Raw genomic sequence first — 17,236 nt, 5'->3', positions numbered from 1 at the left:
TCTCTTTCTCTCTCCCTCTCTCTCTCTCTCTCTCTCTGGACTAAAGCAGCGAATCTCTTCTTCTTTCAGAGGCGTGTGCTCAAGATGCACAATGACTATTATTACACTGACATCAAAGGAACTCCGTTCAGGTGGAAGAGAAGTTTTACTGCACTCCCAAACGAGTCTCTGTCCATTAATCCCTTGTTTCTAGTTGAACTGACTCAGGTTGATCCTCCTCTCTGATTGTGCCTCCAGTGTTGGAGTGGCTCTCTCAAGAGGTCACGGGAAGTATTTCTTCAGAGGAAATGTATCAGTGGAAGCAGGTACTCCACTACTCTGCTTTTTCTTTCTGAAAAAAATCAGTTGAGTTAAAAATGAGTCAAAAGGCTAAAAATTGTGTGAATACTCAGCTTAATCCCATTTTATGATTTTTAAATTGTTTTCTCACAGTCAGAAAAGGCTTAAAAGATTATTTATACCCATGTAAACACTACACAGTTTTCACATCTACCACTAAATGTTGTATCAGTGAAATGTCCTTACGCCACATGATCTTGTTTCTTGTTTTTTGTATCAATGAATGAGGAGAAATCTTTATTTAAGATCTTTTGTTAAGTAATAGAAAAAGGCACAGGTTTGATTTGTATCAAAGATTAAACAAACATAGAATGTTTTTTTGGAATAAGCAAGGCTCTGAATGTGCTTCATCAGTTTTTCTGATTCACTTCTATAGTAATTAGTTGTTCCTCACATTTATTTTTTCTTTCTGGAAGTCTTGTTGCAAGGTTCTCATCTTTTCACTGCTTTTCAAGAAATACTACGATCAGCCACACAAAGGGATTGTCATGTTTCCCTCTTTCTGCCTTTCAGCTTCAAATAGTTTCTGGATATTGACTCTGAAGCACGACATTCACAATGCTTCTGAAACGCAAGTGAAGTTAATGCAACAAGCCTGCTTTAAGATTGAATTGAAAGATTCAGATATGTATCAAAGTATGTGGTATAAAAACTGCCAGGAAAATGAAAAACCACTCAGAGACACCTGAAAATTAACAAAGCAATACAGTTTTCCATTACTTCCTGCCATTGTAACACATAATCGGTTTATTGTGGACAAATGTGAAGAGTGTTTGTGCACTTGTAAACACAGAGTGTCCATCAGCGTAAACCGGCACTGCTGAAGCGTGACTGACTTGTGTTTTTCAGGGCTCCGTGATCTGGAACAGCCAGATGTCGCCCTGGCAGATGAATGGTAACGTAGGGGTTATGGAAGTGGGCATTCATGCATTATGTAGGTTATCCCTGCGCGTTCAACAGGGATCCTGAGGCCTGTGATCCAACAGCAGGGTTTTATTTTTTTCTTTTCTTTTTTTTAACCACAGGACCTACTGCAACACAGAGGAGCAGCACGAGCACCGTCACCTGACCCAGATCCAGGCCATCAAGCTCTTCATGACGGGACGCAGGCCGCACCTCAAATGTAAGAACAGATTGTATCATATGTGGAAATACCGTACTGTAAATATCAACTGTTGAGAGAGTGAGGACAAGTGTTTTTGGACTCGCCGAACACTGTGCAGGTGACAGAGAGCTGATCCAGGAGGTGTTGTTCGACGCCGTGGTCACTGCTCCTCTGGAGGCGTACTGGACCGGCCTCGCGCTCAACAAGTCAGAGTGAGAATATTTTGATAGCACTTCCTGTTCCTGCTCACTGTCTGCAGGGAAAAGTCTCAGTAACACGTCAATGAATGGAGGAGATTAAACTTGTGCTGTTTTTGATTTTGCTAAATTGTAAATTCATAGAAACAGCTCAGGATCAGAGGCAAGCCCTAATAGCCTCTTCGCAAACTACAGAAATGCTTAAGTACTCTATCAAAACTAGATTTTGATTAAAATAATAAAAAGAATAATCAGCACGGATCCAGCCTACTTTTGGAGGTTGTGTTGATTTACTAAAGAACAGTTTTACAAAGTTTACCTTTACCTGTGCTTTCATAAAATCCTGTAAATTTGCTGTTGTAAATGTTTCTGAAATTACTTAAAGTTGTGCAGCAATGATTATTAAAAATGTCGGAACATTTAAATACTGATTTATTATGATTTAAGTTTGTTTTTTTTTTTTTTAAGTGAGAGCCACAGAAACTCAATCGAGCTTCAGATCTGAGCACTCGCTCTGAAATAACCAATCCAAACTGCTTAAATGCTGCTCACGCATGCCTTGTGCATTGTGTGCTTTAAAAAAGATAGCAGCATTGGTATCTTCTGAAAGTTAGAGCAATAAACAGGATTTAATGACCATCACTGTCTGTTCTGCATCACACCAACAGGAACTCTGACAAAGGAGTGGAGATTGCTTTCCTGGGAACACGCACCGGTCTGTCGAGAACCAACCTGTTCGTACCCGCGGATCAGCTTTCCAATCAGTGAGTGCCGCAGCTCAACATTTCTCTAATCATTACTTACAGCCCGGGGCCCGGTCGCGACTGTGCTTGATGAATTTAATTCCTCGCTCCTCACCTCGGTTTCATTTCGCACGCTTCCTCAGAGATTTCCTGACAGCGGAGGACAAGGAGGGAGTGTTTAATGCTGATCACTTCCCTCTGTGGTACAAGAGAGCGGCGGAGCAGGTCCCGGGCACGTTTGTCTACTCCATCCCCTTCAGCACAGGTACAGTCCACGAATCCTGTGACCACAGCATCCAGAGTGAAACACGTCTGCTCTGCTTCACACATCTGGCTGCTTCTGCATCGGTTTGATGTGGTTTTTATGTCCTGCTACAGTATTACAGGCTGTACTTTTAGGAATGTGTCTATCCTCTGTTGCGTTTTTGCAATTTTTACATATAAATCAGCCTCTTCCTCCTCTGTCCTGTGGTTTTTCACTGGTGGGACGTGCAGATCACCTCACAGCATCTCTGCAGTTAATGTGGCCTCACACTCCGTCTGCTGTCTGGAGGATGGACAATTCACTTCCCCTCCTCAGGACATTTACCACCTTTTCTCCTTCTGTAATGACCGCGACCGCTCAGGCTTCCCCATCATGCCGCGGAATGTTCTATCTCAGCACCCATTTCAGAAATATTACAGTCATCTGCCTGTAGAAAAAGCTCCGACTCGACTCCATTACTGTGAAGTAATGGACTGGTACTGCGGTTTCTTCTCACACCGGACAGCAAAGAAAGGGCGCCATCTAGTGCTTTTAAACATGACTTCACTGTCTTTCTCCCTCAGCTTTAGAAAATAAAAGTGTGGTTCTGGCAAGCACAGCGATTCAGCTCCTGGATGACAGGAAGTCTCCAATAGTCGCTGGTAATGATCAGTTCAGAGCTTCACATCAATAAAGTCTCTCTTTCCACACGGGGAGGTAAAGATTTACCTGTTTTGTGTTGTTCTCAGCTGTCGGGATCCAAATGAAGCTGGAGTTCTTTCAGAGGAAGTTCTGGACGGCATGTAGACAGGTGGACACCAAATAATGTCAACAAAATGTTCACTTTACAGTCTGATGTGAGACTAAACTGTTTGGTTTGTGTTCAGTGTACAGCTCTGGATGGAAACTGTGTCATTAGCTGCGATAGTGAGGTAAAAACACTCTCTAAACTCTGAATTCTGTCTTTTTTGTCAACATGTCGTTTTTTTTTTTAATTATCACCGTTATTATGATTATTTTTCCAACAGGACATTAACTGTTACCTCATTGACAACAATGGATTCATTCTCGTAACAGAGGAAACATCTCAGGTACTGTGTGCTTGTCAGAGGCACATTTCTCCATTTTACCTGCATTAGGCTCTCTATTTATCTATATCTCTCTGAATGTTTCTCCTCAAGTCTGCTGGGAGAATTCTTTGGATTTTTCTCATGAAAGGAAATATTCTCAGTCTACTTTTGCATTTCGCACCTCAGAGATGTTACAGAGGTGCAGTGGTTCGCACTTTCACCTCACAGTCTGTCTGTCTGCATGCAGTTTGACTTGGGAGGAGGATTCAGGCTGTGTGTTTCTCACTTTACTGCTCATGAAGTTCACTGGTTAAAATTTAATACTAGGACTATCTACTCCCTAAAACACATTTTATTAATTGATTTTTGTTTTCTGTCCCCTGGTGGAGACAGGCCGGGTTTTTTTTCCACTTTTAGTTTTTCTTTCCTTGTAAAACTTAGAAACTCTTCTAACTTTGGCAGTTAATTTATTTTCTGTGTGTGCTAAATTGTGTGCGGCTCCTCTCTGACATTTCTCCTCTCTCAGACAGGGCTCTTCTTTGGGGAGGTGGAGGGTGCTGTTATGAACAAACTTCTCCAAATGGGGTCGTTCAAAAGGTCAGACTCTGTATTACATTTCTTTGATCCCTGAACTGACATATTAAAAAGTTAACTTTTGAAATGAAGTTGTCATCGTCCCCCTGCCTGATGTTCATTACAACCTGTGCTGCGCTGTTCGTGTCACAGGATCACTCTGTACGACTACCAGGCACTTTGTAAAGAATACACTGGGAGCAGTGACAGTGCACGCACTTTGTCAGATGTAAGTGTGAAACTTTATACTTTTAAACTTTTTCCCTCGATCTTTCTTCTCTGATTCCCAACATTCAACCTTATTGCAGTTCTTAATATTCCTCTTCAGCAGTCATATACTGTACAAATGGTAACTTTTTAACTTTCCTCAGCCTTTTTCAGTGGTTAAGTGGCTCCTGACAGAACTCGTCATGTAAGAATTAAGTTCATTTATTACCTTTGTTCTTTTTTGTTTTAGTTACTACCACGAACATCTGTGCTTATGTGTATTATCCTTTCCTCATTACATAGATTTCTACTAGAGTTTAACCTGTACAGCTGGTGGAATATCGACCTGTCTGTGAAAGGTAATAGCAGTTATTACAGAAACAAGGAAATAGTGTGTGTGAGAGAGTGTGTGTGTGATAGAGAGAGCGATTAACGTGCAGAGGATGAGCATGAGAATTAGAAACTCATCATGTCAGCCTGCGGTTTTGTCAAGCGTCTGTGGTTCAGCTCAACATAGTTTGTGTCTCGTTCAGCTCAGAGATCTCGGGGTAAAACCATGATGGTGCCCTGTGACACAGAATACCCTGCCTTCGTCTCTGAACGCACCATCAAGGAAACAACAGGAAACATCGACTGTGACGGTTGTGTCAGGTATTTATCAGTCATCTCGGTTATCTGCAATGATCCAAAGCAGCACACGTTCAGACGAGCGAACCGTTTGCATTCAAACGTTTCTCTGATTGTCTCTGCAGGTCTTTTGTCATACAGCAGATTCCCAGCAGCAACCTCTTTATGGTTGTTGTGGACAATAAATGTGACTGCAGCAATGCTCCTCCCGTCACCATGGATCCCATCGAGATCATGTATATCCTTTCAGAGTATATGTTGACACTTTGCAGAAAGCTTTACTATTTTCTGTGCATGTGTGCTGACTGTGAGAGGAAAAAAATGTTCACACTTCACAGGGCCAGTGTGTAAGCTTAAAGTGAACATAGATATAGATCATAGAACATAGATTTCAGATGAGATTGGCAGAAAGTGCGTTAAAGTTAAGCTCGCTCGAGTTATTTCCAGCCTTGACACCTTTGAACACAACGAGTCACTGAAATGTGACCGACTGAAGTTTCAGAAGGACAGGAAGAAGCCCGAGTCCTGTCACCCTTTCCACCCAGAGGTATGAGAACCTGTTTGTGTGTGAATCGTCAGTTTTATGAGTTCTCATCATATTTGACTAATTGGAAGAAAACACTAAATTATTTAAACGAATCAACTTTTCACTTGACTGTTCATATTGTATTGAAAAGAGAACCACTGGAGCAAAGTCCACACTCAGTGGAAACGCGACAACAAGGCCGAGTCAGTAGAATGCGTCTCTCCTCAGGAAAACGCCATGGAGTGCGGCTCGGCCACGCGTCCCTCCAGCGCCCTGGCAGCAGCTCTGCTGCCTCTGATAGCAGCGGCCTTCAGCAGGTGACCGTCTGCAGCGGGAGCGGACATCAGTGAAGACTGGCTCAACAAGAAGATGCTTAGAAACACATAGAGAACACGGCTCATCAGAAATGACTTTGCCCTTAGCTCCGCAACAGGCAGCACTCCACGAAGACAAACTCTTTATCAGCAGCATTGACTCACGTCCATTAACGCAGAAACCTCCACCGGACGGGCTGAGTAGTGGGAGTGATGGTGGCTCTGCTCTGAGCGTCAGAGGTGACAGTTTGTCATGTTGTTCTGAATGTGTGCTTCAATAATTAAAAAGAAAACTGCAGCGTGTCTACAGAAAATAACAAATACTGAAGAGAACAGGGCTTTTTTTGTCAAAGTCTAAAAGAATCCTTTGTTTAAGGGGCGATCATTCAACATTAAATGTTTGTTTGTTGTGAGAAAAAAAAAGAAAGCTAATGTTTGCAGAATGTAAAATGCACTTTTGTGAAATGTGAAGCGAATGCAACGTGGCAGTAAATAACCACAGAGAATAGATAGAGCCATGATTCAACATTTTAAGTTGATTTTTGGATATAAATTCATTTTGTTGTCAATATTGAATCATCTAAATATACCAGAGACTCAGCGGGAAGTTTTGAACTTGCTTTATTCTGCCGGTTTTTCCTCGTTTCGAAGCTGAAGATGTTAAAGAGCTACAGATGCATGATGAAGACTCAGCCATGTGTTCACAGAATGTTGAATTGATGTATTCAGCCATGATTTATCCAGTTGACCACATTACATCTCAGCCACATGTTTAGGAACGCTGATGAATAAATACAAAGAAATATTTTCCTTCACTTTCACCGTGAGCTGTTTTGTTAAACGTGAATGTGTGCTGCTAAAGAGAGAAGGGGACTGAAGGGAGACAAGTGTTTCATGCATACATGTACAAAAGCAGTGCATTGCATTGTGGGTTCCTGCAGCAGAATTTGGCTCTAGGACATGGAACATTACCTGACTGATAGTCGAACCTCAGATACAGAAGAAACAGCGTGGATTCTGTCTTGCCTGAGTATCTTGGAGCCATATTGTCATGTTACGGAAAGAGGAATTGTGGGATTGACCGCTGATTTACCAGGCAACCCCTCCTCCTCGCCGCCGGGGAGGCAGGATTATAATGTTTATTTTTTTTACAAAATATCTGCATCTCCTCCTAATTGCTAGTGTTGGTGTACAACAATGAGATAAGACTGACGTTCGTTACATTGATATCAAAACACAACCTGAGAAACTGTTAGACTGCAAAGAAACACCCGGGATCCTGCGACCCGCCTGCTGCTGCTGTGAAACACGCAGAGAAACAAATACAAATGGAGGGTGAAAAAAAGAGACTGAGAGAAAGTTTCACATTAAAAGTTGCTATTTTTGTTTGTTCCAGCCCCACTAATCACCAACATAAAGGCCACATTGAGGCATTTCTAAAATTATTACACATTTGCAGCTATTTCCTGGAATTGTCAACAGAGGGCTTACAAAGTAAATCTTGCTGCTTTCAATCACTTATTGAAAACATTCTGCAAAAAGAAATTAGAAAAACAAAACAGCTACATTCTTAGATTACAGAAAAAATGTGTAGAGTGAGGCTACAACAATAAAGACATCCCGTCATTCACAACATGAATTTTTTTATTCAAATATTAGCAGGATAAAGTCTGAAAATAAACCAAAAAGACAAAACAAATCTGTATTACATATGAAATGTCTGCAGTTACACTGTACAAGAAGTTTAAGTTGAGCTATTCAATAAAATAAAGAAAATTGTTTAGTTACCCTGCAGTCCTGCAGAGGTTCAGCACGGAAACAATGAAGGGAAAACATCTTTAACTTATTCACTGATCGAAGTCCGCATCAATGAAAACACTTGTAAAATTATTTTATCACATTTCACCAATCTTTCAAATCACTGAGATGCTACACCAGGATTAGATATTGTAACATATGCTCTGATAAAGTCATGAATGAAATATAGAGTTTAATTTTCCAATTGAACACTTTGTCCCGTTGTTTACATGCAGAAGTGACGGTGTCCACAAGATGCAATTGTTACTTCTTTGAGTAGAAATCTTGACCCAACAAAGAAACCATGACATCCAATACATGACACACAATAGACACACTGAAATACACATCTGTATTGTATTAAATGACTGGTCACAGCCTCATCACTGAACAAAGATTTTAACTTATGTTTCCAGCAGACTGATCAGAAATAAAGGAATAACTCTTTAATAGCAACATGAATATATTCCATTGATCCATTATTGTCTTTGACAACAACAACAACAAAAAAAAATGGTAAAAAATAACCTATATACAACCAGCAGACAATATTTTACATGAATCATTCTAAACTTCCCGCTTCGTTGTAATTTCAGTTCATAATCGTTAAAAAGCTTTTGTGTTTTCCCTGAAGCAGAATTTAAAAATCCCTGTGTTTCAGTGTGTCTGATTGTCATAAACTGGGTTTATCCGGGACAGTGCAGCTGGCCATCAGGGATCGTGGCATACTGATGGTCCTCTTCAGACTGGGAGAGAAAGACAAGAAGAAGAGGTTTTCAAGTTGGGACATAGATATTAGTATTCACTCATGACACTAACATAGCTTACAGTTTTTAGGATTATCCCTGTTCAGATCACAAAATTGAAGAGAAAGAGCACAGGAAAACACTTAGTTTTAATTCAGCATTGGTAAAAAAAAAAAAAAAAAAATACGAAGGAAGGATGCAAAAACTTGCGGTCAATAAAAGATACTCTACTCACTATTAATTCTCCACAAACGCTTGAACAAAAGTCATTTTTAGCAGATTCTCTACACAAAAAATACACAAATAATTGTTGGCGAGTTATTTCAAGTGAAACACTGACATGTGGCTACAGTTTAACTGATTTATTTTGGGTCAATTGTGTTTTTCTTAATAGAAATAATGAAATTACCATCAGTTTTCACACAACAATATGCATCCTCCTTTTTAAATAAGACACATCATGAAAAAGCTCACCTGCAGGAGGGTCAGCAGCAGGTTCAAAGATCACTTCAGTGAAGGTCTCGTCGTTATCTGCAGGTAGCTGGTTTGACAAACACGAACATAAAGTCATAGATTATAACTAAGATTTATGAACTTCTGTCCACCTGAATGAGCTTTTTATATCAATCAGATGGTTGGTTTTATAGTCGAAAGCAAACAACAAATAATGAGTCTCATTATCCTAAATCCCAGGACCTGGACACACACACACACACACACACACACACACACACACACACACACACACACACACACACACACACACACACACACACACAATTAAATATTCATATGATAATTACCAGTCTTCCAATATTCCACATGTCCACAGAGTCACCTGCGAAGCAACAAGAGCAATGATTTACATGAAGCTGATGTTTTTATATGTTATACTTTGTGTAGATATTATTGTAACAGGTCTGATTTTAAAATGTATTGTATACATTACCAGTGTGGTTGGGCTGAGCTCTAAACAAAACAAAGAAAAGTGATATTGAAGTGATAAATAGAAGAGAGAAGAGAAACAACATGTCTGTTTTGTTGGTCGTTCATTAAAGACATGCAGTCTTGAAGAGGAACCATTTTTTTCTGCTGTTTCTGCAGCTTATAGTGTCTTTAAGTCGGGTGTTGCTCTGCTGATTGAGCTCAGAGCGATGCACACTTTACTGAGTTGCTTAATTCAGACAACAGGAAAACTTAGTTAAGGTCAAATAAGGTAAATCTCAGTTTCAGACTGGGAAAGGGGGAAAAGGTCAATCTGCATGCACAAGAACTTTTTATTAAGTCTTACCTCTGGTGAAAATATTTATCTGAAAAAATCAAACATGAATGGATTATGATTAAAGATTATTTAAATTATCAAATAATGATTGTCATGTCAAAAATGTGAAATCATGTAAGTAGTAATTCAACAACGAGTGTTCAGTTGAGATCAGTTTTAAGCAGTCTTAGGCTGAATCCCATTTCACCCCTTAGCCCTTCCCCTTGGCCCTACCCCTCGTTTTGCGCGTTCACGTGGAGGGGTAGGAGTGTCCCAATTGTCATTATGACGGAGGGGTAGGGCCAAGAAAGAGGGCCAGTCACCCCTCCAAAAGGAGATTCTCGAGAGGCACACTCCAAACGGAGGGGTATCGGCCGATGGCGAGGGGCGCTTGTTCTTTCAGCCTAGATCATGCCTGGCGGGCGGGGTTAATTCACTTCCGCATTGACTGGAGTGATCGTTTCCACACCCGCGCATTCCAGGCGCATTCCAAACACAACAGATAGACGATTATTTTCAATAAACTGGTTTCTTCAACACGGCCCGCCTGGAATGCGCGGGTGGGAAACGAGCGCCCCCGCCAATGCGGAAGTGAACTAACCCCACGGTCCAGGCGAACAAAACAAGCGCCCCTCGCCACCATCGCCACTGGATGACAGATTTCTCAGAAAGCCTTCCAAGATCGGCAAGATGGCGGCGTCCGCAACGAAAGACGTTCATAAATGTCAGTATTTTGTCAATTAATAAAGTTTTAAAATGTAAGAAAAACATTCTTCTTCGGCAGATAATTGTCGCATCTGTCTACGTCATCGGCAGCGGCGACTACTGATGACGTACGCGATTGTCGGAGGGGTGTCCCAATTCGGAGGGGTTGACTTTCTCCCCTACCCCTTAGCACTCCGTTTCATAGGCGGAGGGCTAAGGGGAAGGGCCAAGGGGAAGGGCTAAGGGGTGAAATGGGATTCAGCCTTACTGAATCCTTATATCAGTGACATTCTCACCATTTCTATTGCTGCAGAAAAGTGTCATTCCCAGTAAGAAAATGCCCAGAGTCAGTCCACAGCTTACTTGAAGCACCATCAATTTCCACCAATCTGCTTAAAGAAGTGATTGTCAGCATTTCCAATACTGTGTTGAACAACAAAGCCAAGACTCAAATCTAATCTTTCACAATAATGTATTTGTGAAGAAATCCCACTGAGTAGGACAGCCTGATGGTGTAACGAAGGACAAATCAGCTTTTTCATGGCAGCTGCAGCAGCATGGAATTCAGAAACAGTTTCATAAGGGGGTAAAGGTGCAATGTAATACAGTAAATAATCACAGACTTTAAGATGTCCTCAGACATTCAGTCACTGGAAAACTCAGTAACAGTCACCTGTTCGTTTTATCAGTGTTCCAGGATCAGACTGTGAGCTGACTGTGTCACTCAATGTAGAAACAGTCAGACCAGTGGATTTGAATCATATTTTGATGAAAAGACATTCACTTTAAAATGACTATTATAAGTCAAAGTCACTGAGAAACTCTGTATCACCTGATGTTGAGGCAGGGCTTGAGGCTTCTGGTGTTGGTTTCCATGGAGTTACTGAGGCAGAAGGAGAACTAACAGTGCCACTCCATGGAGAGGAAGTAGGACCTGTGGGTTTTAATCATGATTTGTTGAAAATTGTACATGAACGACACTTATAGCACCTTTACACTGCAAATCACATTTACTCATTCACACACCAGTAGAAGCCTCTGCCATACAAAGTATTCAATCCTTCCATGCACTGAGAGCAGTTAAGGGTTCAGTCTCTTGCTCAATGACACTTCAACATGTGGACAAAATGACTATTATAAGTCAAAGTCACTGAGAAACTCTGTATCACCTGATGTTGAGTCAGGACTTGAGGCTTCTGGTGTTGGTTGCCGTGGTCTTACTGAGGCAGATGCAGAACTAAGAGTGCCACTCCATGGAGAGGAAGTAGGACCTGTGGGTTTTAATCATGATTTGCTGAAGATGATAAATAGACTACACCTATAGCACTTTTACACTGCAAATCACATTCACCCATTCACACACCAGAAGAGGCATCTGCCTTACAAAGCACTCAATCCGTCCACTGAGAGCAGTTAAGGGCTCAGTTTCTTGTTCAAGGACACTTCACCATATGGACAGGGGGAGATGGAGAATTAAACCAACAACCCTAACCGTAAGCCTGATTCTGAGATGTCCACTCAACCAACCAAGCTGCAGCTGCCCCAAAGACACAAACTTGTAAAATGTTTTCAAAATGACTATTATAAGTCAAAGTCACTGAGAAACTCTGAATCACCTGATGTTGAGGCAGGGCTTGAGACTTCTGGTGTTGGTTTCCGTGGTGTTACTGAGGCAGAAGGAGAACTAACAGTGCCACTCCATGGAGAGGAAGTAGGACCTGTGGGTTTTAATCATGTTTTACTGAAGATGGTAAATAGACTATACTTATAGCACCTTTACACTGCAAATCACATTCACCCATTCACACACCAGAGGAGGCATCTGCCATACAAAGCATTCAATCCGTCCACTGAGAGCAGTTAAAGAGGACATATTATGCTTTTTTTCACTTTGGGAAGAGTTTCTGAAAAGTAGTATGTGTTGCAGTAGCCTCATTATGACGTTCAAATTTGAAAATGGTCTGTTTCCTCCCTGTCTTGCTACAACACATTTTGTGAAAATGCCTGCTGAAACGGTCGAGTTTGAGTTTGGTCCGCTTATCCTGAAATAAGTGGATTTAACTCCTCCCCCTGAATGTGCCCCCACCGTGTGTGTGTGTGTGTGGGAGAGTGGGCGTGGACAGACGCGTTCATGTGCATCCTGGTAAGCAGGTTCAGAAACAGCCTGTTCGGAGGGGGGCTCCTCAGAGCGACTTTTTAGACCACTGAAACTCCGAACACAGGATGAATTTGGGGCGAACAAACTTACATACTATGTTTTTGGGCTTCTGAGACCTATATAACGTGACTGAAAAATAGCATCATATGTCCCCTTTAAGGGTTCAGTTTCTTGCTCAAGGACACTTCATCATATGGACAGGGGCAGATGGAGGATTAAACAAACAACCTCCCAATTGTGAGACGACCACTCTTCCAACCAAGCCGTCCCAAAGACGTTAACTTTTAAAATGTTTTCAAAACTGTTTTAAGTCAAAGTCACTGAGAAACTCTGTATCACCTGATGTTGAGGCAGGGCTTGAGGCTTCTGGTGTTGGTTTACGTGGAGTTACTGAGGCAGAAGGAGAACTAACAGTGTTACTCCATGGAGACGAAGTCACACCTGAAAAGTTTCAAGACTTTCTGAAAAACAGATCATCCAGGCATTGTCATATTGTGGATTTTTAGGGTGCATGTCCCACCTGTGGTCACACTGAAAGGTACATTCATCGGGGTCGTGGTCCATTCATACATACCTGCAATTATAAAAGCAAGAAATCAGTCTTTATTTTACAATTTCATTTAGTAGACGCTTTTGTCCAAAGTGATGTACAACACTGGTGGAATTTCAGGGTTCAGGGTCTTGCCCAAGGACTCTTCAACATGTAGTCAGGATAACGCGGGAATTGAACGCACAACATTCCAATTGTGGGACGACCACTCTCCCCACTGAACCACAGCCTCCCTCTAATTTACAAGGAAAAAGCTTCTCTGAAAGTTATGTGTCCCTAACAAAGGTTTAATTTGAAAAATATCTGAAAAACTGAGATGTATAATATTCACACAGGCAGACACTGTACAGAAATCCTGTGTTGAAGTACACTGATTCTGAAATTGTACTAAAGCAAAAGCAATGCTGCTTCTTTTTTTGTAAACCCTACATTATAAAATGCTCTTTGTCTCAAACTGGCCTTATCACTTCATCAGCCGTAGGCAATCTATCCATTCATCTTTTATTTTGCTTTACCTAACAGGATTGTAGGACTCTGGAATCAGCTGACAATGAGTGAAAACAGGGTTCAGGATGGACGGGTCACTAATCCATGAGCAGCATTATGTCCATAAAAATTACACTCCCTCTTTCTGGACTGTGGGCTCTTTATGTCTTCTAGAGTTCTTCAGAGCCATGCCGTCCAGGACACACACTCCTGGTAGGGCCACCCAAGGTGGACAGGTCTGGACTGAAGGCCCAGAAAAACAAGTCCAAAACCAAACACATGAAGAAGGAACACAGTAAATCCTGGACCTGCCTTGACAAGAGACCCTGGATCCAGGTCCGGGGTTGGAGTTTTCCAGCAAGTGCTGGATGACCAGGTAATATGGCTTCTTTCCTACTCTCGCACTGCACAGGAAAACACACACCCAACATCTGAGGGGACGCTCACAAGCCCCCAGCTGGCAGCCACACAAGTAGGAGTTTGTCCAGAGGATCAACTCCCTGCAGGTTAACCTGGTGGGGAGGAAAACTACTGTGTGTTTGTTTGTGCTTCTGCACCAACAATGACTCAGAGTTGTCAGTCTTCTAGGAGGAGTGGGAGAGGTCCTGGAAAAGACACCATCATCCGATTCCACAGTCTTACTGCTGACGTTAACTCTCACGCTGTAACAACCAGGTAACCTGGACGGAGGTGACTGGGAGGAACGGTCTGCTCAGCCTGAATCGATGTGGGGAGTTGTTGTTAGACTTATGTGCTTGTCAAGGATTGTCCATGGACATGGAAGGAGTTGGCCTCAAAGAGGAGTTTCTGTGAACCTGTGTTCATCCAGAGACGACATCCTCTGACCTCGAATTAGGAAAGCGTCTGGAGCTGGAAGGAACACACTCCTCTCAATGCAAGAGGAGGGCTTGAGGTTTCTGACATTGGTTAACATGATATTACAGAGGTAGAAGGTGAACTAACAGCTTTACTCCATGTAGAAGAAGTCAGATCTGAAAAGTTTCATGACTTGTTGAAAAACAATAAATCCAGTCAGCGTCACATTATGGAGATCTTTAAGATGCATGTCTGACCAAATAGAAAATAGATACCTGACATTTCTATTGGGTGAAAGTCATTTGTGGAAACAGAAACTGTAGAAACGTCCTGCAGCCTACATTTAAAATCATAAATCATATCAATCAATCATCAATCATAAATCATAACTGGATAAAAATATGTAACACAGTTAACAGGGATATAAACAAATTAAGACTTTCTTTCAGTTTCACACTTTTGAAAAACATATTCCATCATCGTCAAAAGAAAACAAACAGCAGTTTTTACTTACTTTCTATCCTGATGGAGAGGATGTGGCTGTCTGGAGAAATCTGGTCTGCTCCTTTGTGCTTCACAGTGTAATAACATGTTAGGTCAACCTGAGCAGGTGAAGTCTGTTTTGCAAGAAACAGAAGGTCAACTCCTCCCAGGTACCGATCACAGGAGATGGACTGTGAAACTTTTGTTCTCATGAACTTCAAATAACACCCAGTCACGGGAAAAGATGACGGAGTCGAGCACTTTAACACGACTGAATCCATCTCTGTGATCACTGCAGGATATCCTGTCAGTTCAGGACGAGGAACTGGAAATGAAACAAATGATGAAATATTTAATTTATAGTTATTTTTACCACAGATCTACCAAACACCAACCTTAAGCCTTTTAAAATACTTCTATTAATAGGATGAACAGCCTGCAGGCATCTCTGTTTGGAGCCTCACAGACAGACTGTCAGTGAGTTGGTTAAATAAAAACAAGTAATCACATTTCCTCAGGCCTCAGTCTTGATTCAACGTTCTATCTACTGTGACCCAGTCATCTACACCGTGTTCAAACAGCAACGCCGCTCATCCCACAAATGCATGTTTCTTGGTCAAATGCAAAGTGAAATAAACAGAATGATTTTAGCAGAAGAACAGTCAAAGCAAAGAAATAATAGTTTTCTTGAGATTTTCTACAAAAACAAGAGCATACTTACTGCGTATGATGACAGTGGAAATGTTGCTCATGGGAGATTGATTTGCATCCAGGTAAAAACATCTCACTTCAACTTCAGACGGTGAGCTTTGCTCCGCCATTGAGAGCAGTTCTTTTCCTGTCAGTGTCTTCAAACAAGAGAGACTTTTCGCAGGTTTTTGTCTTGAAAATTCAAAATAACATGTTGACAGACTAACAGATGGTGGAAGCTGACAGCTGATTGTGACTGGATCTGTCTCTGTGATCTCCAGTGGTTCCACCATCAGCTTTGGTTGGAGAAGGTCTGAAAAGTTGAAGAAAAACTTTCTGTTTAAATAACTCAGTTTACACTATGTGCAGGATATATACTGTATAATATATCTGCTATTTCGCAGTATAGTAGTGTAGTTATTTACTGTTTATCATGATGGTTGATGAATCGCTGTCTGGAGATGTAGAATGAATTGCATCAAGCTTTACAGAGTAAGAACATTTCAGTTCCACCTCAGCAGGTGAGATCTTCTTTACCCTCCGGAGCAGCTCTGCTCCTGTCAGCGTCTGGACACACGAGCCTTCACATATCTTCAAGGTCGAGTGGTAGAAATCACAATGAGACACAGGAATATCTGATGAAGTGTGACAGCTCACTGTGACCGAGTCTGTCTCTGTGATCAGCAATGAATTCACTGAGACTCTGGGTTGAAGGAGGGCTGAAAATTCAGAAGGATAATTTGCAAAGTAACACTCGTGTCAAACAGCATTCAGCTACAAACAGTCAAATTTTTTGATACAGTATTATAATAAAAAAAAAACTTTGCACAACTGACCTTGTGCATTATTCTTGACAAAAGCACCTGACAAGTAAAAACAATGGAACAGACACGTTAAAAACTCATCAGTTATATATCACAACACCTCTGCCTGATTTTAACAGTTTGATTAAAAAAAAAAGTGAGAGGCAGAATAATAAACACTAATTAATATTTAGAAAATGATATTTTACTATTAATGAAAAAAAATTGTCTCGAAAATTTATACTCACACATAAAGGCAAATAGCAGCAGCCGAGCAGCCATAATGACGCGACAAAGCAGGTCTTCTGCTTCAGTTTTCTGTTGAAGCTTCTCTTTATAGAGCATTCTTTCACAACATTGTGGTATGAACTGGCCTACCATAACCACCGAAACACAAATGTCAGTCTCTCAGTTTGAGACAAAGTTAATCGGAAGAAAAAAAAGTACATACAGGATGTTTGTCTTCAGAATAATGTCTGAAATAATTCTAACGTGTTTAAATACGATGATTGTTAAAGAAATGCTGACATTAAGTCTGTTTTTGGAGAAGGGGTGGGATATAAGTTATGCTTCCTACCACTCCTTCCACACTTCTCACAGTGATCGTCCTGCAAATCCTCAGCAAGCATGTAGCCATGAGCCCCACCTCTGCCTTCTGCCTCAGCCGTGACTCAGCCAAAGATATCTGGATTCCCAGTGCCACAACACTTCCTGTGGAATGCTGGTGAATCCAGCCTTTATGAGCTTCTCGAGACCTTCAGGGATCCATCTGCTGCCTGAGACAGATGTGGTGGTG

The 17,236-nt window shown here is 41.4% G+C and overlaps 2 protein-coding genes across 5 annotated transcripts in view; one reads left to right on the top strand and one right to left on the bottom strand.

Annotated features, from left to right (window-relative positions):
- The window catches only part of LOC115389167 (voltage-dependent calcium channel subunit alpha-2/delta-3-like), a 30,891-nt gene extending 24,913 nt beyond the window's left edge, over positions 1-5,978 (top strand). The window contains exons 21-39 of the mRNA XM_030092615.1: positions 70-131; positions 238-305; positions 1,189-1,234; positions 1,365-1,462; positions 1,563-1,656; positions 2,310-2,405; positions 2,528-2,649; positions 3,213-3,290; positions 3,378-3,439; positions 3,516-3,560; positions 3,657-3,719; positions 4,225-4,295; positions 4,425-4,500; positions 4,643-4,683; positions 4,782-4,837; positions 5,012-5,129; positions 5,231-5,343; positions 5,570-5,652; positions 5,860-5,978. Coding sequence (XP_029948475.1) covers positions 70-131; positions 238-305; positions 1,189-1,234; positions 1,365-1,462; positions 1,563-1,656; positions 2,310-2,405; positions 2,528-2,649; positions 3,213-3,290; positions 3,378-3,439; positions 3,516-3,560; positions 3,657-3,719; positions 4,225-4,295; positions 4,425-4,500; positions 4,643-4,683; positions 4,782-4,837; positions 5,012-5,129; positions 5,231-5,343; positions 5,570-5,652; positions 5,860-5,952 — 1,485 coding nt within the window. The 3' untranslated portion in view covers positions 5,953-5,978. The remainder of the gene's footprint in view (positions 1-69; positions 132-237; positions 306-1,188; positions 1,235-1,364; positions 1,463-1,562; positions 1,657-2,309; positions 2,406-2,527; positions 2,650-3,212; positions 3,291-3,377; positions 3,440-3,515; positions 3,561-3,656; positions 3,720-4,224; positions 4,296-4,424; positions 4,501-4,642; positions 4,684-4,781; positions 4,838-5,011; positions 5,130-5,230; positions 5,344-5,569; positions 5,653-5,859) is intronic.
- A 1,629-nt stretch (positions 5,979-7,607) lies between these two features.
- LOC115388993 (flocculation protein FLO11-like) lies at positions 7,608-16,745 on the bottom strand. Of its 4 annotated transcripts, none has more exons than XM_030092341.1 (16): positions 16,689-16,745; positions 16,474-16,500; positions 16,063-16,356; positions 15,669-15,950; positions 14,979-15,272; positions 13,133-13,186; positions 12,952-13,053; positions 12,071-12,172; positions 11,624-11,725; positions 11,287-11,388; positions 10,751-10,843; positions 9,780-9,798; positions 9,438-9,457; positions 9,292-9,326; positions 8,963-9,029; positions 7,608-8,488 (listed from the first exon to the last, which is right to left on the bottom strand). In XM_030092341.1, the coding sequence occupies exons 1-16, from the start codon at positions 16,720-16,722 to the stop codon at positions 8,484-8,486; spliced, it is 1,632 nt and encodes a 543-aa protein (XP_029948201.1). In that variant the 5' UTR covers positions 16,723-16,745; the 3' UTR covers positions 7,608-8,483. The 4 variants fall into 4 exon arrangements, with proteins under 4 accessions (XP_029948201.1, XP_029948202.1, XP_029948203.1 ...); XM_030092342.1 differs by having other exon boundaries at positions 12,952-13,002; XM_030092343.1 differs by lacking the exon at positions 12,071-12,172.
- Positions 16,746-17,236: the final 491 nt, after the last annotated feature.

This window comes from Salarias fasciatus, chromosome 5, assembly GCF_902148845.1.
Source record: "Salarias fasciatus chromosome 5, fSalaFa1.1, whole genome shotgun sequence".
NCBI classification, from domain to species: Eukaryota; Metazoa; Chordata; class Actinopteri; order Blenniiformes; family Blenniidae; genus Salarias; species Salarias fasciatus.
The sequence above is the reverse complement of the archived record's forward strand: the minus strand, read 5'-3'. Positions and strand labels throughout refer to the sequence as shown.

What these genes read in the sequence shown, in the direction of transcription:
- LOC115388993 (XM_030092341.1), bottom strand. Translation starts at nt 16,722, where the DNA reads ATGGCTGCTCGGCTGCTGCTATTTGCCTTTATGT. An exon ending in GCTGCTATTTGCCTTTATGT is followed by an intron (nt 16,501 to 16,688) that starts GTGAGTATAAAT and finishes TTTACTTGTCAG; the next exon opens with GTGCTTTTGTCAAGAATAAT. An exon ending in ACCTTTCAGTGTGACCACAG is followed by an intron (nt 13,054 to 13,132) that starts GTGGGACATGCA and finishes GAAACTTTTCAG; the next exon opens with GTGTGACTTCGTCTCCATGG.